Below are 24,112 nucleotides of genomic sequence, written 5' to 3'. Positions count from 1 at the left end.
ATTGATGTGTTTGCAGAAAATAGAAGATATGCTATGAACAGTGGCATGATCTTAGCTAACTAGTTAGGAATTTTTGGGTTCTTCACATTTCGAAAATGTGGACCTTGCGAAGAATGTTCCGCACACCATGGACAGATCGGGTGAGAACGAGGAAGTCTTAAGAAGAGCAAACACTGAGAGAGAATTGCTCAACTTGATCAAGGCACGAAAAATTGGATACCTGAGCTATATCCTGAGAGGGGAAAATACGCAACCCCTCAACTAATCATCCAAGGAGAGATTGAGGGCAAGATTGGAGTAGGTCGCAAACAAATATCGTGGTTGCGAAATATAAAGAACTGGACAGGCATAAATAACACTGGCGAACTTTTGCATGCCGCAAAAGACAGTCGTCTGTTCTTAAGATAGTTCGCCAACGCACTATGAGAAGAAGATATCTGGGATGAGTAATTTTCCCCTAGAGGGAGGGAAGGGTGATGGTTAAATCTAGGATAGTAATAATTTAGTACCTATACATTTTAATGTCATTTTACATAGTCTTTAATGTCATTCATGAACTTCATTAGTTGTGATTATAATACTTTACTTATTACACATTTCATCGCATTATAAGCTATTTCACCGTGACTAGATCCCTTATTAGTATCTTTACATTTATTGATTATATATGAACGATCTAGTCGTACGGAATAACTAGCAACGAAATCGATTATTTTCTCGTATGAAATTTTTCCATCATCATCTTGAAAACCTAGCTTTTTATAGTAACATGCTAAATAGTCCATATATATCGGATCCACTGTAGTGCCAAAGTCGTTCATATTTTTGTATAGAGTGAAAGTATCGATGTTTACTTCTTTTGTACATTCCCGCTGATATTTTTCAATTGGTTTTATTTCTTTCTGTGGTTCGTCGGCTGTCATCGTTGGGGCAGCCTAAAAAATAAAAAAATGTTTTTACTAAAATGTAACGTTGCTCAAAAGCTGTTTTCGTATGCCATTTTATTATTATTAATCATACTTAGTCGCAATTTCAGTTTTTTTTTGAAAATACGTTTATTTTGATAAGGTTCTAAAAGTTTTCTTGTGGCATGTTTAAGTTTAAGAGATGTGTCTATATGAGATTAAGCCATAATAATTGATTGTAGGGAAAATTACATTTTTTAATAATTTTGGTTTATATGCTGACGACATAGCATTGATTAGCAGAAACCTAAACAGTTTAGAATTTACGACCCCTGTTGATCTGCTCCCCCCTCCCACTTGCAAAATTTAAAAAACAAATAGCGCTGATTTATGAAATATTTATGAGCTTTCATATTCCGCAAATTAAAAATTTTGAGCTCGTTACACCGGGCGCAGGTATTTAAATATTTCAGTGGTGGGGGAGCCGTGAGCCCTACATTAAAATAGGGATATTGAATCTATCTTTCCGGCAGAATTATGAGCTATTTCTGAGCTCTCGAAGGACTACATATCGTTTAATAATTTATGAGCTCACAAAATACGTGCATTTCAAATTATTCGATTGGAATTTCCTTTCTATAGTGCAGTCACTGAAGGTAAAAATCAACTATGACCTTCGATTTCGGTGATTCTCCATACGTTTTCACGAGAATTAGTGAGTGAATAGAGGATACCTCAAGAAGCAAAACTAACATGGTGCCAACTTGCGCGTTTAGCCTAGGGTAGATGTCACCCCTTCTCGGGGGTGAAAATTACTTTGCTAAAAATAACCACACAAATTGATAGAGGGACAAATTATAAACAAAATTTGTTATATAATAGTTATTTATGATATAAGTGTTAAAAGTACACGTTTAAGAGGAAACAGTAGCGATCAACAGGTAGCGAAAACGCGTTCCAAGATTGCGGCTGTAATTTTGAATATTTTTTCGAGATATTTGGCACACGTATTCGTAACATAATGAAGAATGGCGGTACAGAGCCCAATTTGAAAAATATATTAATATGTGGAAATTACTCTGTAATTAAATACAATATTAAAAAAACGAGCCTGTACCGCCATTAAGAAGAACAAAAAAATACACTTTCTTCAAATAAACTTTTTATCCGATGCCTAGATTTTGTGTCATTTTGGAACTACTAATGAAACAAAAAATTTTATTAGTTCCAAAATGACACAAAATCTAGGCATCGGATAAAAAAGTTTATTTGAAGAAAGTGTATTTTTTTGTTCTTCTTAAGGCGGTACAGGCTCGATTTTTAATATTGTGTTTAATTACAGAGTAATTTCCACATATTATTATATTTTTCAAATTGGGCTCTGTACCGCCATTCTTTATTATATTACGAATAAGTGTGCCAAATATCTCGAAAAATATTCAAAATTACAGCCGTAATCTTGGAACGCGTTTTTGCTACCTGTTGATCGCTACTGTATCACCTTAAGGCACGCATGTGAAAGTTTGCAGAATGAGCGATAGCGAGTTCTGCAATTCACATGAGTGCCTTAAAAATGTACTTTTTAACACTCATACCATACAATATTTTTTCTACAAACGTAATTACAGGACAATATCTACAAAAACTTTTACTTGAACTTGACTGACATTCCATTTTTATATTTTTTTGACATTACATCAAAATTGTCTATCCGCTCCGAGCTTCGCTGGTATCGCCACCTACCTACAGGATTACTAGTATAACTTTTGCCGGGAATTTTCTGGAAAGAAAAAAGTGTTGCCTATACTCTGTGAGTTTCGCTGGAATGGCTGCTATCGCCATCTAACGGTTAACTAGTGTTCCTATTTCGGCCGGAATTTTAAAGAAGACAGTAGAAAAGCAAATAAAAGTGCTGTAGTCGGTTCAGTTCGGCTATTCCTATTCCGTTCCGCGGAACCTTAAGTTCGTTTTACGGCTACTGCTGGCGTAAAATTGTCGCCCGTGGAGCCTGCTTAGCGACAGGAAAGTTGTAGAATACACAGCTACTATTGTAACCAGTATTTCGACACTCTTTAATACAACCACTTTCATGAGACATTTAAAAGCTATAATATGCAACTCTTAATGCAGAATGTCAAAAAGCAAATTTCCAGTAAAGGTTTACAAACTTGTCACTACTGGCTCTCGCGAATTTTTAATTATCCCCTCTACCTACGAGCTCACAGCGTATACGGTCAATACGAACTGCAGTGCCTTAAAAATATTTTAAAGCACTAGTGCCTTAAAGTAGCATTTTAACGCTCGTATGGAGTGCTAAAAATTGCATTTTTAACACGGTTGTAGAAAAAGTTATTAAAATAAATCAATAATTTTTGAGTTATTAAAGATCAAATATTTTAATTTTCGTGAAAAAAATGCATGCCTTAAAGCTATTTTTCATAAATAACTCAAAAACTGTAAGTTTTTCGAAAAAAGTTTTTATTGCCAAAATTGAAGCTAAGAATAGTAATTTAAGTAACAAGTTCCGAAAGTGATATTTTACGAGACGAGTAGGAAAATTCCAGGGCGAGCCGTAGGCGAGTCCTGGAATCCTGTGAGTCTCGTAAAATCACTTTTGGATCGTGTTACGTACAATATTTTTTCTGCAGCCGTTTTGTAAGTTGATGTTATTGTCAAAGCCGTTACCTAGCTACCCAAAATCGTCCCGACAGTAAAAAAGCGTCCGAAAAGTGAAAAAATTACTCCCGAAAGTAAATACTGTACGAGTTGTGTAAAATGGTACTTTCGATTTAATAAATCATACCGAAAGTTTTATTTTCGGGACGGCTGCAGAAAAAAAATATAATAAATTCCTTACTTGAAAAACCTTTTAATATTAATTGAGAGTAAGTTATAGGTACCTAACTGAATGTATATTTTTTTTTCTGCGAGTACTCAAATCTAAGGATCCAAACTTAATAATAATAGTCTCCCGTTTTATACCGCTCACGCGGCTTTGGGTGTATAGCGGGGTAGTCTGCTATATCTAGGGCCTACGGTATACAAGGAAGGTAACAGAGCCAGGCTGAGGCGACCTGGGGCCTATAAGCATTTTAAAAATGTCTAGTTGTTCTTGCCGGCGGTAGGATTTAAACTCCGGACCACCGGCACGCGAGCCAAGCACACTACTGCTTAGCTACGCCGGTCCTAGGATCCAAACTTAAATAACGGAAAAACAATGCATTTTATAACGTATACTTACTAAATACTTGTCAAAATACTTAGAAATACCTATCAAATGAGCTCCAGAAGAAGTTGATAACATCAAAACTTATACTCAAAAAATGTTTCCAAAAAAATGTTATTGTGTTTTTTTAATAACTGTTAATTTTTATAATATCAGGCACATCCAACTATTTGAAAGGTAATTTAACGAGTTATAAAACTGTATTACATTTAATCTTTCAAATACTTTATTTTTTTAGGATAATAGGTTAAAGGGCTCCAGTTACATTGTTTTTTCAGTAAAATTTAGGCTTAAATGTTTATATCTTGGTTATTTTGATTCATACAGAAAATAAAAAGACAAGTAAAATCTTTTCAAAATAAAAAAACCCAAATTTCTTTCTCTATCATTTTTTACGTGTACCTGTCGACCTTACGTTTTATTGTTGGAGTTATTATCAAAAGAAAATAATTTACGAAAATTTGAAAAATGTTGATTTTTTTTTAAATCATAGATACATATATTTTTTAAAAATATGCATTCTAAATCGGTCAAAATGTTTAAGGTCATTACTTATGCTAAAGTAAAGAAAGTCTTTAGGGATTACTAAAGATTTTAATTTTTTTTTTTTTTTGAAATGACGTACGTTTTATTTTTCACTTTTTCCTATAATATTCGAAAGAGTTCTTTATTTTCATGTTCACTTGCTTAATTTTGATGATATCAATTTCTTTCGGAGCTCATTTATTAGGTATTTCTGATTACTTTGACAAATGTATATTAACCTTCGGATAACCAAGCGGGGGAAATTGTGACCCCAGCGTATGTTTTTCTTTAATGAATTTAAGAGTATTTTCAATTTTTAACTCATTATTTTTTATTTGACTTTAATATCATTCTAGATATCCTCATATTTTGAAATAAAAAAAATCCCTATATTTTACGAATAAAAAATATATTCTAAAGTTGATGTTTAGTAAAATACCGTCTATTATGTGTAATTCCAAGTAGTTTTACGCTAATGACGTCGACTTTGCAAAGTAACAAGACACTTACTCAACATACACACTACACATGACATTAATACTCATGTTGTGACTGGCTGAATGACATAGAGTCCATGCCATAAAAATAAAAAAATAAATTAAAAAAAAAACTTAATTTTTTTGTTAATTGTCATTTCTGACATTTTTGACCTGGGGTCATTTCCCCCCCTTGGTCATCCGTGTAACAAAAAAAGGTTGGTCATCGGAAGGTTAAGTAAATTTTATAATATGGTATGTACATGATTTTCCTGTTATTTGAGCTTGAATACCTACTTAGATTTTAGTACTCGCTTACATAAAAAAATATAGGTAGGTACGTTTAATTACCTATATGTAACTCACTTTGAATTATTAATATTAAAAGGTTTTCCAAGAAAGGAGTTTATTCAATGTTTTATTAGCTTTAATTTTCGTAACGATTACTTTTTTGGAAAAATCTTACAGTTTTTAAGTGATTTACGAGAAACCGCTTTATTTGTTTTTGTTTTAATGGCATGGACTTTATGTCAATCAGCCAGTCACAACATGACTACTATATCAAGAAGATTAAATATTTAAAGACCGTAAGTCCATAAAATATCAATAACGAAGAAAAATTAGTTCAATAGCTGTTGAGTTGAGAGGTAATTTATGTACTGAAATAAAGAGATGGTACTAAGCTAAGGTAAGCTAATTATAGCCTCCTTTCAACATCATATGTGTGTTCAAAAACAATCTGCAAAAATTTAATAACAATAACAATAAGATAAGAATAATAATAAACCAGACGGTGAGGTCCTCAAAGTTCCATAGCAAGTTTTTTCTTTGTTTTTATCTTCCGCGGCTCCCTACTTAATTCGAAAGCCGCCTTGATATGGACTGTCCAAGTTGCTCACCATATTTTCTCTATATTGTATATACATACACATATACACGCATATACTTTTAATACTTGACACTACAAAACTATTTTGGTACTTGACAGAAACATCACCAACGCATTATATCATACATACTCTCTTGTCCATTGGCTAAAATACTAAGGATATTAAACGGAGCTGGTATCTTAAGTCTATGTAGCTGCTGAATAAATCGATCTGTTTCATTCTTATATTTTTGGCATTCAAAAAAATATGATCTAAATCACCTTTTTTATCACAATTTGGACATCGATCATTTTCGAGAACACGAATTTTATGCAGGTGTGTGGGATAAAAGGCGTGACCAAAACGAAGACGTGTTGTAGTTGTGATGTATTTTCTTGAATAATTATATGGCTGGAACCACGTTCTATTCGGAATTTTCTTTTGTATACTACAGTAGCTAGAAGGGTTGGTATAAGTATGATGTGACCAACATTCATTCCAAATTGTGAGGTATTTCATTTTAATATAAGAGACTGCATCACAAAAACTTATAGGATGTTTATTAGGCAAACCATTTTTTACTTTCGCCAGCATATCAACATGCTTTTTTTTGTTTTGTTTTCGCCAGCATATCAAAAAAACCGCTTTAAAACATGCATTTTTTCAAGAAAAATTAAAAATTTTGATCTTTAATAAATCAAAAAGTATTGATCTATTTTAATAATTTTACATAACACATTTTGCTTATAATTTGTCATTCTATCGATTTGTGAAGTTACTTTCAATAAAATGATTTTCACTCCGAGAAGGGGTTGTATCCACCCTCAGGGTGTTACCTTTATTTCTCGAGGTATCCTTTAACCACTCGATCAAGTTCACCGAAATTGAAGGTAATAGTTGATTTTTACCTTCAGTGACTGCACTATACAAAAGAAATTGCAATTTAATGATCTAAATGCGCGTATTTTGGGAGATGATAAATTATTAAACGACATGTAGTCGACAAATAGATAAATTAATTCATTTTAAGTACAACTCTCTTTTAAGCCGGGAAGATGGGGTGGTTTTCTTGCGAAGGGGTTGCAGCTCAATAATCGAAATGTGCGTGATTTAAGAGTTTATTTTTAAAATATATAAGCTATACGAATTATATCGCCGATACGATATATTTTAATGTTTCTCAGCATTTTTCTCTTAAGTTAAATCAATTAAAGGGTTGTTTCGAGGATGAATAGGATGAGCTCAAAAATCGAAACTTTATCACTTCGAGAGCTCATAAATAGCTCGTAATTCTAAAAATCCATTAGGCCCGGTACTTTATGTCTCGATTAACAGCCGGTTAGTTAACCGGGGTTTAATCGGGACCTCTTTAGGGTCTCTTACGTTGTAATAAATGCAATTACAAGTATTATTATAATTATAAATAAGTATATAATTGAATTTATTACAACGCAAGAGACCCTAAAGAGGTCTCGATTAAACCCCGATTAACTAACCGGCTGTTAATCGAGACATAAAGTACCGGGCCTAAATGTAACAAGTTTAAATATTGGTGAATATGAGTTTTAAAAGGTAAAACACTTTAAATATCTTGGTCTCAGTTAATGGAACTAATGATAGATGCATATTAACAGGGCCCCCGTAAGGGCTACTGACGCCTGTAAGCAAAAATGATTTTGGCGCCCCAAGCCATTTTTGATCATGTTTTTAAATTTATTTTATTGAAGGTAGTTAGGTAGGTGCTTGAAATAAAGCAAAAAACTGAACTTTAGAAGTAAAATATCAATAGCTAATGGGGTAGAGACACGTGGTTTATAAAATACTAGAAAATAACCCAAAACTAAAAATAGACCAGTAAGGATCTGTTATTAGGTGGATGTGAGAGGTGGTATTCAGATTTTTGCGGATAAAGTTAGGTGATAACTTCGTTAATAATAATTGACTTATGCTCCTTCTCAAATATGCCCGGAACATTAATAAAAAAAAATAAAATATTTAAAAATTTCAAAAAATTTCGTTTTTTTTTCTACTTTCTTTGCTTATAACTTAAAAACTATTCATTTTAGAACAAATTCCTATAGGAATAAAACGAAGATAATTAAATTTTATATCAGATGCAATTGGTTAAAAATGTCTTAATTTATCACCCTTGCTTCAAATAGCAATAAATATAAAATAAGGGGGCAAAACAAGCCTGTCCTTATTCAATGATTTTCTATCACTTAGGTTACACTTGGAACCTTTCTAATTCGCTTAGAAAATTTTTGTAATGTGCTAAAACCGTACACCAAATTTCATTAAAATTGACTTACTAGATTTTGCATAATAATTTTGCAATTTAAACTTTTTTTAAAAAATTAAAATTTTTTAAAATCTTGCACAACAAAAACTAGAACATACAAAGATTTGTCAATTTTTTACATATAAAGAAGTACTCCACCTATCTAATGCACTTTACAGAATTGAAATCGGATTATCTAAGCAGCCTCAACAATGTTTTAAAGTTATAAACAATTTTTTGGCTTATAAACAAATTAGTGCTGTGACCAGGAGGGGGTGCTACGGGCTCCTTTATTTAGATGGACTTACCCAAGTTTTTTTTATGTATTTTGACCCGTAGAACACGAATTTTTTGGGTAACAGTTTATCCGGATGTCGATAAGATTGTTATAAACAAAGAACTTGAGGAATTACATAAAATCGATTTTTCGCAAAATAAAAACATTTTTTTGTATTTCTTGGGTAATTCTAAGCAAAAAATGTTCTTACAAGTTTTTTCGTAGGATGCATAGTTTTCGAGATAAACGCGGTAGAACTTTCAAAAAATCGAGAAATTGCAATTTTTGAACACGAACGTTTGATTAAAAAATAAAATAGCAATTCTGCTAACAGCATTTGAAAGTTTAAGTCAAATTATACCGGTTTTAATTATTTGCATTGCTAAAAATTAATTTTTTTATTATTAAATAAAGCTATTTGTTTATAAGCCAAAAAATTGTTTATAAATTTAAATCATTGCTGGGGCCTTTTAAATAATCCGATTTTAATTCTGTAAATCGTATTAGATAGGTAGAGCACCTCTTTATATGCAAAAAAATTAGCCAACTTCTAAATGGTCTACTTTTTGTTCAGAAAGATTTTTAAAAATTTGAACTTTTTTAAAAACATTTAAATTGCAAATTTATTAGGTCGATTTTAATCAAATTTGGTACACGATTTAAGTATGTTACAAAGAATTTCCTAAGCGAATTACTAAGGTTCTAGGTGCCATCAAAGTGGTTAAAAAATATTGAATAACAACAGACTTATTTTGCCCCCTTATTTTGTATTTATTGCTATATTTGAGATAGGTGTGTGTGGTTCGATTAAGTAAAAGTCATTATAAAGTGTTCCGTCTTTAAAACCACTTTTATGCAAGAAATAGTGAAACAAATTGGGAGGTGAGTTTCACAACTATCAATGTATTTACCATTCATCACCTGGGATTACTAAGTTTTCTGTTTTAAAGACGTAGAAAGTAATTGCATACAAATAAACAAGACAAAACTAACCTAAAACCATAAATTTTAAAAAGATATCGCTCTGGTTTTTTGTGCGTTATTGACAAAAATTAAGTATAGTATAAAGCGTTCCATACACGTAAAATTAATAAAATACAATAAAAATATGCCTGATAGTCAAGATCGTGAATTTACGAAATTAAAAGAGTTTATTAAGGAAGAGAACAAGAGATTATCTGAATATTTCATATCTAGTCTTAAGGAGGAAGTAGCCTTCTTAAAAAAAGACATTGATGAACTGAAAGTTGAGAAAGAAAAACAAACTATTAGAGTTAAAAGACTGGAAACTGAAAATGTAGAACTAAAAAATCAAATTGAACGAATTGAAAATAAACTAAGAAAAAATAATATTCTTATTTTCGGCTTAAATGTACAAAAGTCAACACTTCTTGAGGATATCATCCAAGAGTTGAATCAGAGACTGGATATAAGTTTAGTAAATTCAGATATCAGTGGTTTCAATGTCTTTGGTAAAAATCCAACAAATAAATCAGTACTGGTAGAATTCGCAACATATTCAGCAAAAATTAGTGTTCTAAAAAAGTGCAAGCTTCTAAAAGGTACAACGGTGTTCATCGCCGAAGATCTATCCCCATCTCAACAAGCAGTAAGAAAGGAATTATTAAAATACCAATCTGAACTCAGGTCGTCAGGTAAAACGGTGAAGTTGAGAGGAAATAGGCTTATAGTTGATGGTCAATCTTTAACACTGGAAAAACTGTCTATTACTACTACTAACAAGACTGCTGAAGTAACCGACACATTATTGGATGAAACCAGAAAAACAAATCGTTACCCCACTAGAGCAGCATCTTCAAAAAATTAACTTTTTTTTACTGTATATTGTACTTATAGTTTTTTTTTCATCTTTTTTTGTTTTCTAGAATATTTTTAATTTAATAATCATTAATACTGGTACGCTATATTAATTATTGTAACATGAATTCGTTTCTGGAATACATTAATTACACTCCTATTGATACAAAAGTAGTTGACTCCATAAACGAATATAATTTGTGTTCCAATAAGAACTACTCTTTTCGTATTTTGCACCAAAATATTAGGTCCATTATTAAAAATTTTGATGAGTTTAATATTTACACACAACAAATAGAAAATGATATTGATTGTTTTGTATTAACTGAGACCAGACAAGTGGCATGTATAGATATTTTTAAATTGGATGGATATAATATCCATTATAACGAGGGTAATTTCAATCAAAATGACGGTGTGATAATATTCATAAAAAATAACCTTGACTACGAGGTGGAAATAGTAGAGGTTAACATTTTTAAATTCTTAAAATTAAAAATTAAACTCAATAACATAATGATACTTATTACAGCAATATACCGTTCGCCTGCAACCTCAGAAAGTGCGTTTATTGTAGCCTTAGAAAGTTATTTAAATATAATAAAAGCAGAACCAATCACATATAACATTATTGTTGGCGATATTAATATTGACATACTTGCAGACGATGAAATCGCTAATACTTATTTAAATTTACTGTCCGAATATAATTTTCATTCATTAATAAACAAAATAACGAGACCAAATAAATCGGGAGGTAGCTGTATAGATCATATGTTTGTTAAATCCACTAAAGAGTCTATTGAAGATATTTGCTCTCCTTTCATTATTACATCTTTAACTACCGATCACTTCTGTACAATAGGAGAACTAAACATTAACATGAACATTATTTGTAAAAAAAATATTAATAAATTTAAAAATAGTTACATTAATTATAACACATTAAGAGAAATACTAAGAAAGTATGATTGGAGCGAAATTTTCCTTTTACGTGACGTACAAGATATTGCAACTAAAATTGTAACAACTCTTCAAAAGAAAATAAAAGAATCTACTTATGAAAAAAAAATAAAACGGAACGAAGTTAAACGGAAAAAATGGATAACGTCTGGCATAATAAAATCAATAGACACAAAAAATAAATTATATAAAAAAATGATCCAAAATCCACATAATGAAATTCTTAAACAAGAATACAAAAATTACAAAAATTTTTTGACAAATTTAATAAAAAATACTAAGGCAGAATATTTCAAAAACGTAATTACTAACAAACCCGATAGTAGAAATACGTGGAAGGTTATTCGTGAACTGACCCAAACTGAGGTAAATTATGTAGGCGTTAAACAGTTAGTAGAGGGTGACCGGATTATGAACTCTGATTTGGATATCGCTAATACCTTCAATAATTATTTTTCAGCTATTGGTGAAAAACTGGCTAACAATATAAAAAAACCGCCATCCAATAGTCCGAATAGAATCTCAACCGCTCAAAGTGCTTTTTTTTATCCAATAGCTGAAAGTGAAGTTATAGCGATTATTCAATCCCTTAAGTTGAATAAAGCTCCCGGACCTGATTTATTAAAGGCAGAAATATTAAAAGAAGTTTCAGGAGAAATTGTATCCCCTTTAACATATTTATTAAATAAAATTATAGAAAATGGAAAATGTCCAACAGAATTTAAAGACGCAATTATCAAACCTGTATATAAATCAGGAAATAAGGATTTAAGCCAAAATTACCGCCCAATTTCACTAATCTCAAGCCTTGCAAAAATTATGGAAAAAGCGATTAAAACTCGGATGCTAAAATTTTTAGACCTACATAAAATCATATCTAATAATCAATTTGGCTTTGTTGAAGGCAGAGGTACAGATGATGCAATTGGTTCACTAATGGGTTGCATTTATGATTCAGTTGATAGAGGTAAGCCCACATTATGTGTATTTTTAGACTTGGCTAAAGCTTTCGACACAGTAAGCCATAAGCAACTCTTGGAAACTTTGGCTGATGTAGGTTTCAGAGGCAACGTATTAAGATTTTTTGAAAGTTATCTAGATAATAGGGTACAAAGGGTAAAAATAAATGAAAGTATGAGTGAGAGAAATGTGGTGAAGTACGGTGTTCCGCAAGGAACGATTCTTGGTCCATTGTTGTTTATAATTTATGTTAATAATTTATTGTCAATGAAATTAAAAGGTAAAATTATTAGTTATGCAGATGACACAGCTGTACTGTATACTGCAGATAATTGGGAGAATCTAAAATTATTGGCTGAAGAAGATTTAAAAAATTGTTTTGATTGGTTTGCACACAAACAACTAACTGTTAACTTCACAAAAACTTTCTTTTTGCCTTTTGGATCTTACAAAACAAGTCTGCCTAACTACGAAACACTAATAATATCCAATGAAGGATATAAGGATCAACATATTCTGTCTGCTCATTCTGTAAAGTATTTGGGAATTACAATTGATAGTCATTTAAAATGGAACCTACATATTGCGAATGTGACTAAAAACCTTCGAAGTTTACTCTATAAATTTAAATACTTAAGCAATATTTTAGAACAGCGCCTTTTAAAAACTATGTACTTTGCCTTAGTAGAATCTAGATTATGCTATGGGATTCTTGGGTGGGGCGGGGCGTATGGCAATCATTTGGAACAACTAAATGTCGTCCAAAGAAAAATTTTAAAATCAATTTATCGCAAGCCCAAGCTTTACTCCACTGAATTATTATACAAGGAAACTAATATTTTTGATATTAGGCAGCTTTATTTTAAAGCGGTTACTGTATATCAATATAAAAATAAACAAACACTACAGTTTCCCTTGCATGAATACTCCACCAGAAACAGGAATAAAGCGATACCCCCTAAAAGTGAAAAAACAATTGGACAGCGTTGTTTCACTTACCTAGGACCTAGGTCCTTTAACGTTTTACCCATAAATGTTCAGAATGTCAAGAACATAAAACAATTTAAAAATAAATTAAAGAAATATATTATAGATACGCCTCTTTCAGTAATACATGAATTAATTGAAGTTAGAAAATAAAACAAGTGTTTGAATATTGGACTCATAGTTGTTGTACTTAATTGTGTTTTTTTTTCTCATTTGTTGCTGTTATTTTTTGATAAATACATCGTAGGGATGCTGTATTTTTAAATTTTTTCCAGATTTTGAAATATAATTATTTTCTTTAATTATTTAAGTATTCAAAAAACAATGTAATGCTCTTTGCTTTTTCTTTGTTCTCTTATTATTAAGTAATATATATTATATTATTGTATTGCCTGTGAAAAGATAGTGTGTACCTACTCAGGATATTTTTGTTACATAATGAACCAAATTGACCACTGCACAAGCATTCTGCTTCAAGTGGTATTTTTGTGTTTATTTATAGGGAATTATAATGATTTTAATGTATTACCATTGTATGTATTGTATCTTTTCTCTGAATAAACATTATTTATTTATTTATTATTTCAGAAAAGGTAATACCTTAAGACATTTTTTGCCAGTCGTATATCATACAAAATTCCATTATCTTTATTTTATTTCTGTACGACTTTGTTCCAAAACGAATCGTTTTAAAGTTATAAACAAAGAAAGCAGAAAAAATTGATGTTTTTCGAAATTTTTAAATATTTTAATTTTTTTATTAATGTTCCGGGCATATTTGAGAAGGAGCATAAGTCAATTATTATTACTGAAGGTGTCACCTAACTTTATCTGTAAAAATCCGAATGCCACCCCTCACATCCAAAAATAGACGTTTTTTCGCAGATCCTTACTGGTCTAAAATGTCTACATACATAAATATAAGTACATAGTACATACTACATGCTACTGATATTATATGCTACTTAAATATTTTAAAAAATATGCAGATACTCCTGATAAAAAATACCTACGTAACTTCGTTATAAAATCAACAGTGATAGCCAGGTACAATAGAAAAATAAAAAATAGCTGTTTATTGTTGTAGCGATATTTTCCGAAATTTTGCTGTTGCAAAGTCATTAATTACATCGCTAAAATTTATACCATCAAAAATTTCTTGTTTAATAATTGCTAATATTGCTAGCCCAGATATTCTTTCTTGAAGCATTGTCGATATTAAATAATTTTTAACTTTGAAAAAGATCGCTCGCCAGAAGCTACAGATCCAGGCAATGCCAAAATAATTATTCTTAGTGAAATGCTTATGTTTGGAAGGGTGGAGGTTAAATTTTGTTTTCAAATATATATTGTAAAATACTTAAGGGGTCAGTATCATCAGGTAATGAAAACAACTTATTGCTTTAATTTCATTAAAGAAATCGTTGGAGTCTATATCCTTATTATCAATTTTACACAAAAAAAAGTTATTCTTCATAAAATGCTCTGCATCGTATTAAGACGCAACCATCAGATATCAAATGTTATAAATTTTATACGAGGTAGGTAATACGTCAAAAAATATAAATTTCGCTAAAGAGTAAAGTACCTTTTTATTTCAGAATATCAAAAATTGTTATTAAGAAAAGTTGTTTGTAATTAAAAAATATGTTACAGTATTCAATTACATCCTTATAATTGAAATATTGTGAACTATAAACGTACTTAACTCTTAAGCAAAATTCATATTTTTTGATACCTATACCTCGTAATAAATTTAAAAAAAATTGATATCTGATGGTATCGCAGATTTTAGACGAAGAGCATTTTATGAAGAATAACTTTTTTTTCGTAAAATTGATAATAAAATAGTTATCATACTTATTATAAAATGATGTTGGGCATCCGTAATTCGAGAAAAATTTGCAGATTTTTTTTAATTAGAAGGATGTAATTGCATGTTAGATCATAGTTTTTTGAATAAAAATTTTTGATATTCTGAAATATAAAGGTACTTTTTAACTCTTGAACGAAATTTATATTTTTGACATACCTCGTATAAAATTGATAGAATTTGATATCTGATGGTTGAGTTTTAGATTTTAGACCACGCAGAGCATTTTATGAAGATTAACTTTTTTTCGTAAAATTTATAATAAAAAACTTTTCCATATGATTCCTAGTTACGCAGATATACTGTATAAGAGCTCAATTTTTTTTTAATTTCTCAAATTGAAATGTCAGATTTGGTATCAGCATAATCAAAAAGGAAATAGAAACATTTTTGATCAAAGTAAAATGATGATTTCAACGATATTTTCAAAATCATGTATACAAAACAATTGTTTTAAACAATTTTTAAACAACTTATAAACAATTGATAAACAATTAACTTCCAAATATGCAAGGAAAACTGTTTACGTTAACATATATACCAGGTGTCCACTTATATTTTCCCCCATTTTAACTGCCTATAACTTCTCAATGGCCCAAGAAAGAAATAATATATGGGTTTCGCCGAAATGTTTTATTTTAGTAAAAGTTTTGTTTGAATAGATTGAATTTTTTATATCGCTTTCAATTAAGAAAAAAAATGGGGAATTTTTGAAAAAATCGTTGTTGACTTTTTTTTTTAATGGAACACCCAGTATACTTTTTTGTAAATTTAAAGAACATTAATTCACCTATCCAGAGATACAGAGCTTTTTAAAATCGGTTGTCAAATGACTGAGTAATTAATTTTTAAAATATGAGAGATGCATTAATTATAAACACTATCCTATAAATAAAGGGTCGATGTTAACAGTATAAAGTACGAAACACTTACCATTTTATAAAAAATCAAACCCATGAAATTGCAGTCAACAGGACTTGGTATTCAGCAGTTAATTTTTTAGAAAAAAACGTTGTAAACAAAATATACGACACAACACTTGACAAAATACAAATTACTTAAAACGTAGAAATTAATAGGATTACAGTAATAATACCTCGTTAGGCCACCCTGAGTTAAGTGAAACTTGCAGATATTTTTCAAATATTGTCAACTCGTTATTTGATAGGCGATTTGATTTACAAATCTTGTTGATTTGTCATTTTAGCCCAACAAAATCCGAGGCAATAGAATTACCGCCCACACCCTTGCTCATCCAATGTATGTTTTGAGTTTTTGCACGAAATCAGCATATCAGCACATAGCTACAATTTATTTTGTATTAGGTATAACTACAGTTTTGTCTACGGTCAAGGAAGTGGGTGTTTGTTATTTTTATAGTGAGATTTTTTATTTTATACATATCTAACAAGAATTGAAAGACTAATAATGCCATCCAAACAAAAGTAAAACTGAACTATGTATTTAATTTCTCAACTTTTGTTTTAAAATTAATTTTTGGTTTTTGTTTTTTTTTTTTCAATTTTTTTATCTTGGGTTTTCGCGCCCCTAAAGGATGGCGCCCGTGTGCATTGCACACTTTGCACATATGGTAGCGGGGGCCCTGCATAGTAATCTATTAAAGAATCCATGCAGGAAATAGAACCTATGGGAAATATAATAACAATTTCCTCAAAGATAAGAAGCTTAGAATACTAAACTGAAAATTTACAGAGCAGCAATTAAACCAGTAGTCACATATGGCGTTGAAGTAATATGTCTAACACAGAGAGATGAAGAAAGATTAAAGATACTGGAGAGAAAAATAATTCGAATGATAGCAGATCTACTAAAATGAGGTAATAATGAAGTTAGAAAATAATGAATGGGTTGTATGTGTGAGTTCATACTAAATAAGTATTGAAATAAAAGACGTTTTCACAATCAATTTATTTACATCGGACGACCGATTTCGCTGTATATACCTTGCACAGCATTTTCAGTCCCCTGTTAAAAGTAAAGTCCACGCTACAAAAAAATAACAAAAACCAGACTTAGTTAAGGGGAAAGGCGCAAAATGTCGGCTGTCAAAATTTTTAATTTGTTTTAAATATATTAATTTTTTTCGAATCCTGAAGAAACTAATAAATATTTTTGAAAAATTTAAACGCAGTATGAAAGATTACATTATTACTGAGGGCCGATAGTCCCTGAAAAATTTTATAATGTTTATTTTAATAAGTTACAGGGGTGAAAATAAAAGAGAAAATATAGTGTGATTTTTAATTGCAAATATTTCATTCAAAAGAAACTTTTTATTTATTCTAAGGGACTTTCTGCCCTCGGTAATAACGTAATCTTTCATTCTGCGTTCAAAATTTTCAAAAATACTTATTAGTTTTCTCAGGATTCGAAAAAAAATGAATACATTTAAAACACATTGAAAATTTTGACAGGCGACCTTTTGCGCCGTTCCCCTTAAGCTGTTTTGTGTGTATCAAAGAATAATGATCAATCCAATGTTAAAAGTATATGTATAAACACTTATATGCATGCACATACACGAGTATAACCCTCATATGTAGTGATGTTGAAAAAGTAACTATTCATTACAAAGTACTCCTTACTTATGAATACCGAAAGTAACGATTACTATACAGAGAGGTAAATCGTTACTTTGAATACTTTGATTACTCTGATTACTTCGTGCCAATCGTATCAGAGCGAGTACCTATTTTGATTTTTTGATTTTGAGTATTGTATCTACTCGGTTGATATCGGAGTTGGACCGGTATACCACGAGTGTTCGGTATCAGTACAGTTAACTAAAATTTTATTTATGAAGGGCGAAGGCTATGAAGAGTTTTACAGGATTAAGGCCCATTTATACATATCAGGGCCGTGTCCGTTCCGTGTTAAGACAGGGCCCGGTCCAAAAAAAAAACAATATGTACTCTTATGAGTATATTTATACATTGGCGTTTCCCGGATGGGGCCCGTCCGGGCCCGGTCTGAAATTAATCCCAGCCGATATTTTTGCTGTCGGCACTGGCGATGCACGAAAATGACACGGATCGCAGGAACTTGTATAAACACGATTTTATTGTTTTGTGAACGCGACTGCTGGAAAACAGACAAGCAATAGATATTGTGAGATAAGATTTCCTATCCAAGCCGAAATATTTTCAACTATCTTTTACACAGAGATATGTAATAACGTTTTCCTTTCTTAATCGGCCCGGTACGCACACTGCCACAACCCGGTTGTATGTAAATATTGCATTAAAAATACCCGGACTCTGCACTGACCCGGAACGGACACGGCCCGGGTATGTATAAATGGGCCTTTACAGGGCACTGAGTAGAAGAAACAGAGAGAGGTATATCATTTAACAAAGCATGCACCCAGAAACATATGTCTATACGATTTGTCAAGGTAGATAATTCACAGAATTTCACAGATGTTAGTTCTTTTGAAAATAAAAATTCAACACAAGAGATTTTAATAATAAATACACACTGTACTTATCAGGCCTAGAAAAAATAGCTTAGATTGACCGGAAAATATGTATGTAGAAATGATAATATTAGTCGAGGCATTGAAGGATTGAAGTGTCGACTTTTTTGCAGTAAGACGGATTTTAATGCGGATTGGTGCGTTGGATTCGTGAGAATGTCAGGAAATTTTGTGAACTAATGTAATGAATAAGAAATCTCAAATTGCATTTGTGCATAAGAAAAATGCATTTCAAAAATGCATTTCGGCAAATAGTGGGAAAAATTGACTCAATTTTCTTACTCGGGGGTTTTTGGGGTCGCTGAAAACGAATATGAGGTCGGCGGGGGTGTGCAAACTACCTGGTGCCTGCAGCGGGTGTAATAAACGTCTTCCTCTGGAGTATTATGGTAATTTGTTAAATAATTGGCCCAAACTTGTAACTCGGAGGTTTTTGGGGTCGCTGAAAATGAATATGATGTCGGCGAAAGTGTGCAAAGTACCTGGTGCCTGCAGCGGGTGTAATAAACGTCTTCCTCTGGCGTATGATGGTAATTTATCATATAATTAGTTTAAACTTATTACTCGGGGGGTTTTGGGGTAATCTATTTTCTTCGATGTAACTATAGTGATCGAACAGGGTGGTATTTTTTATTATAAATAAACATAAATTTTTATTATTATAATATATTTATGGTTAAAAAAGTTCATTATACAAAATTTATCGTAATTTATCTTTAAAATTCATTTTCTTCATCATTATCATCTTCTTCTTCATTATTGCCTTTCTCTCTCGAGTCCAATGCAATATTTGTCGCAAAAATCAGAGCCTGCACAATTTTTGCAGGCTAAATTACAAACTAACCCATGCTTTCTGCACCCGCATGAGTTGCCGCAGTCTTACTTACAACTACAGAATATTAAATTTAAAACGTTTGGAGGACTAGGTGGCTGAGTCATTCTAACTGGAATTAATACATTGGGTGCGTTCGGACGACCATAGCGGCTGGCGGTCAGCAGAAATCGGCTGAGTGGTTGTATCCAGCCGTGATAGGGAAAGCTTAGTAAATCTCTCAGCGGCTGGTTTCCAGCGGTGACGTCTGACAGCTACTGCTGGCTCAGCTGTCCAGCCGCTGTGGTCGTCCGAACGCACCCATTATTTTGTAACTCCCATCCTAAATCGGTCCATTCATGTTACTTTCCTCTTCATGCAGCCAAATTTGTGTTTGTAAATATACCCTTTTTAAATGCTGGGCAAATGCATCAACAGATGAAAGAATTTTTCCAATGACACACTTTTTATTTTTGGCAATAGCCATTAAGTACATTCTGTATCTAATAATTTTCTCTCAAGGCAAAATCACATCATCCCTTGCGCCTTAATTCAAACTGCTTTAAATGATATGAAATTAGAATTTAGTTGTTGGGATATTTATTTTCAGTGAACCTAAAGACCCCCGAGTAACAAGTTTGGGCCAATTATTTAACAAATTACCATAATAGTCCAGAGGAAGACGTTTATTACACCTGCTGCAGGCACCAGGTAGTTTGCACACTCTCGCCGACCTCATATTTGTTTTCAGCGACCCCAAAAACCCCCGAGTAAGAAAATTGAGTCAATTTTCCCACTATTTACCGAAATACATTTTTTAAATGCATTTTTCTTATGCACAAATGCAATTTGAGATTTCTTATTCATTACATTAGTTCACAAAATTTCCTGACATTCTCACGAATCCAACGCACCAAACTGCATTAAAATCCGTCTTACTGCGCCAAAAATCGACAGTAAGGCCTATTTTTGTGCTTCAATGCATCGACTATATTTCTAGACTATGATCATTAACTTTAATTTTACATGTAGGTATGGCATTGTTTTTATTATACGAGGGCATTTAACACTATAAAAACACAGGAATAAATCTATTTTTAAATCTGGTAGTTACATAGAGACTTGCAACTTTTTGCATTGTATTTAGGATTATGATGACGTCTGGAAAAAAGTCTACAATTCACAAATAGGTGGAAATGCATTATTATATTTTAAAGTGTATAAAACGCATCGAAAGATGCATAAAGATGTTAAAATCAGTATATTAAGGGCCAGATTTTCTTATTTTGGGGTATTTGGTGTCACTGAAAACGAATTTGCAATCAGAACCGACCTCCGAAGCACCTGGGTGCCCAGGGTTACTGCTAAGGTACGTCATCTGCAGTTTTGAGGATTTGTTTTTGGCACTTAATTGATGCAAACAGATTACTTAAGATTACTGATATTGTGAAGCAGCAATGGCAGAACAATTAAAATATCATTTAATTTCTATTCATTAAATAGATCGGTGAAGGTCGTTATATCGGATCTTATACTTATACGAAATACAGAGAAATGCGATTCTCGATATGATTACCGGTACCTACTCAAATACAAAAGTAACAAAAGTAATCAAAGTAATCCAAGTAACGAATACTTTAAATGATTACTTTATACAAAAGTAACGATTTGTAACGAATACTCGAAAGTAACTATAATCAACATCACTACTCATATGTACACAAATATGTACATATTACATATCCATATGCAATGGTAACAAAATTGTCGTGTATAAGTTAAATACAAACTTACATTCCGATATAAAGAATGATTTTAGTTTAGTAGTAAACACTGTCAACAGTTTTTTATTAAAACCTTTGGAAGAAAATTTGTATTTGGGAGAGCTTCAGGAACGAAATAATGTTTTGCTGTATTTTTAAAGACAAATAACATGCCGTCATTTTTTCTGATAGCGTTAAAGTTGATTTCATGTGATCAAAGTTGTCCCTGCTAATTGGTTGTTGAGGAATGCTCCTCAAAATATTGACAATATGTGTGTGCATCTCTATACTATATAATGTAAACTAGCTGATTCTTCCTCCTTCCTGTTTTCTGGTAAGTTCCTTAACTGAGGTGGGCGTTGTCACCACTTGCTTTATTCTCATGTGTAATGTTGGATATTTTTACATTGTAGGTCAGTCCGTTGTTTTCTATGTCCTGTGTTTAAGCTGATGATGGCTTGTGTAAAGCCGAAACGCGTCCTTTTATGATTTTTAACAATAATAAATAACCTTGTGGTACCTCTTCGAGTTTTTTTTTGTAACTGGTTATTGACAATATGATTATAATGTCTTATTCTTTTTCCTCCTCATAAGCAATTCTGCTTGGTCATTAGCAGATTGCTATCTATATAAAATGTTGTCACTCCTTTTGCGCGGTCGTCCCATATTTCTACCGACTGTTGATTTATCTCTTGCTATTTTGACCACACGTGTCATCCCTCATTCTGCTTTATTATATGGTTATTCCATTCTTTTTTTCTATTTAGTGTATATTCGTTTATACGCTGTAAGTCACATTTTCTTTTAATGTTTTCACTCCTTTTTCGATGTCTCAGCACATTTCTTGTAATTCCTCTCAGTACTCTCATCTCTGCCGTTTCCACTAGTCTTTGTGTTGTGGCTGTGGCGGGTCTTGTTTATGATGCATATGCCATTATCGGCTTTAAACTGGCTTTATAAATTCTTGACTTTATCTCAGTGTTAATATCGCCGGTCCGGAATAAGAATGACGTAACTTTGCAAATTGCAAAAAGCCAACTTTCTCTGGAGAGCAAGAAACGATTTTTAAATATTTAAAATAGGGATTAAATGAGGAGTAATCGTCCAGAAGCACCATTATGGCGTTTATTGTTACAATGATGGCTTTTATTTTTATCCCTATTGGTTCGAATTTCATTGTCTTAATTTAATCCCCCCATTTTCAACCCTACCAACAGTTTCGTCATTCTTGATCTTAAAATTTTTGTGTACAAAAAACTATTTTTAAATATTTAGTATGCCATGTATTCTTACAGCGATGGCTTTTATTTTCATCCCTATTGGTCCGAACTTTATTATCTTAATTTAGTCCTCCCATTCAACCCTATTTACAGTTGCGTCATTATTCATCTGAAAAAAGGTCTAAAATGGTGCATATTTCAATAACGACGCAACTACCCTGTAGTGGCTCAGCACATAGTTACAGTTCTGTCGCTTTTATATCATCTGTACACAGTATTTTAAAAGTTTATTACGCAATAAACAGGAATTGACAAAATTTGCAGTTACGTCGTTCTTGTTACGGACCGGCGATATGTCGGTTTCTCCATAATATGGTGTTATTAAGGCATCCTGCCAATCTACTTGCTTTTTGTAAATGATCTCTCATGTCTTTATCATGTCAATTTCTATTTTACATCTGATTGGTTCTTTGTTATTATTGTTTTAGTTTTCAGAGATGAGATTGTCGTATTAAATTCTTTTGATCTTATGTAAAATGTGTGGACAACTTTTTGCAGACTAGCTTTATCATGGGCTATCAATATTAAGTCGTCTGCGTAACACAGTAGTTTTATTTCTTTTTTGCCATTCTGTATCCTATTCCTTTGTCGACACTTTTGATGATTTCATCCATAATTAAATTGAAGAATATAAGGCTCACCTGAGTCGCCCCTATTATTCCTCTGTCTGTGTCTATAGATTCTGTAAGTTGTCCATCTATTCTGACTTCCATTTTGTTGTTTTGGTAGATGCTTTCAATAGTTTTTATGATATTTAGGGGAACTTCTCTATTATATGAAAGATGGATTATATCTTTGAGTCTTACTCTGTCAAATGCTTTTTTCAAGCACATATCTTAAAATGTATAATATATAACTGAATTGACAATATGACTGAGGCAGATAAAATTATATTGATAGATTATTTCAATATAATTAACAAAATATTTTCTTTAATTTGTTTTTTGAAAACGATTTCCGAAGTGAAAAAAGAGAGTAAAAAAAGTACAAAAATGATTATCGGTTTATTTTAATGAAAACATTTAGATGCTGAAATAAAACTTTTTGAATAAAACTTACCTCTAAACAAATAATGATACTGGAAATCAGTAGGCATGATGCAATTAAGAACCTCATAATTAATTCAACTAGGCTGCGTCTTGGTTACAAATAAATCCAAATATTATAACTCAATGAAACTTTTTGTTATTACGGATTATCACAGGTCATGCAAATATCAGTAAAAACAAACGAACCATGTTAAATTTTTTCCTTTTTGACATTGGTCTCTGGCATATTCGCAGAAAATAAAAGATAGGCTTGTGATGCTTTATAAATAATTTAACAGTGCCATGCTTGACTATTGATTTTAGCTTCCATCTACGTTGTTTTTTTTTTCATTCATGAAAAATGTCGCATCAGTTAGGAGTGTTTAGAGACTCTATGATAAATAACGATTACTAATTATACTTCTAGAGATCTGTTGGGTTCAACCGTATTCAACAGACTTCGAGAATTGACCTATTTTCTTCTTGATGTGCCTATACAAGACGAATGTTGACGATCATAATGGTAATCTTTATCGTATCTGCAGCAGTGCGGAAAATCTGCACAGATATTGTG

General features: G+C 31.7%; 1 protein-coding gene across 1 annotated transcript; it reads right to left on the bottom strand.

The window, feature by feature from the left end:
- Positions 1-501: 501 nt before the first annotated feature.
- On the bottom strand, positions 502-23,734 carry LOC114328381 (uncharacterized). Its single transcript, XM_028277220.2, has 2 exons — positions 23,570-23,734; positions 502-935 (listed from the first exon to the last, which is right to left on the bottom strand). The coding sequence occupies exons 1-2, from the start codon at positions 23,624-23,626 to the stop codon at positions 573-575; spliced, it is 420 nt and encodes a 139-aa protein (XP_028133021.2). The 5' UTR covers positions 23,627-23,734; the 3' UTR covers positions 502-572.
- Between the last annotated feature and the right edge of the window lie 378 nt (positions 23,735-24,112).

This window comes from Diabrotica virgifera, chromosome 6 (genome assembly GCF_917563875.1).
Source record: "Diabrotica virgifera virgifera chromosome 6, PGI_DIABVI_V3a".
In the NCBI taxonomy this organism is placed as follows: domain Eukaryota; kingdom Metazoa; phylum Arthropoda; class Insecta; order Coleoptera; family Chrysomelidae; genus Diabrotica; species Diabrotica virgifera.
This window is presented reverse-complemented; position numbering and strand designations above follow the sequence as displayed.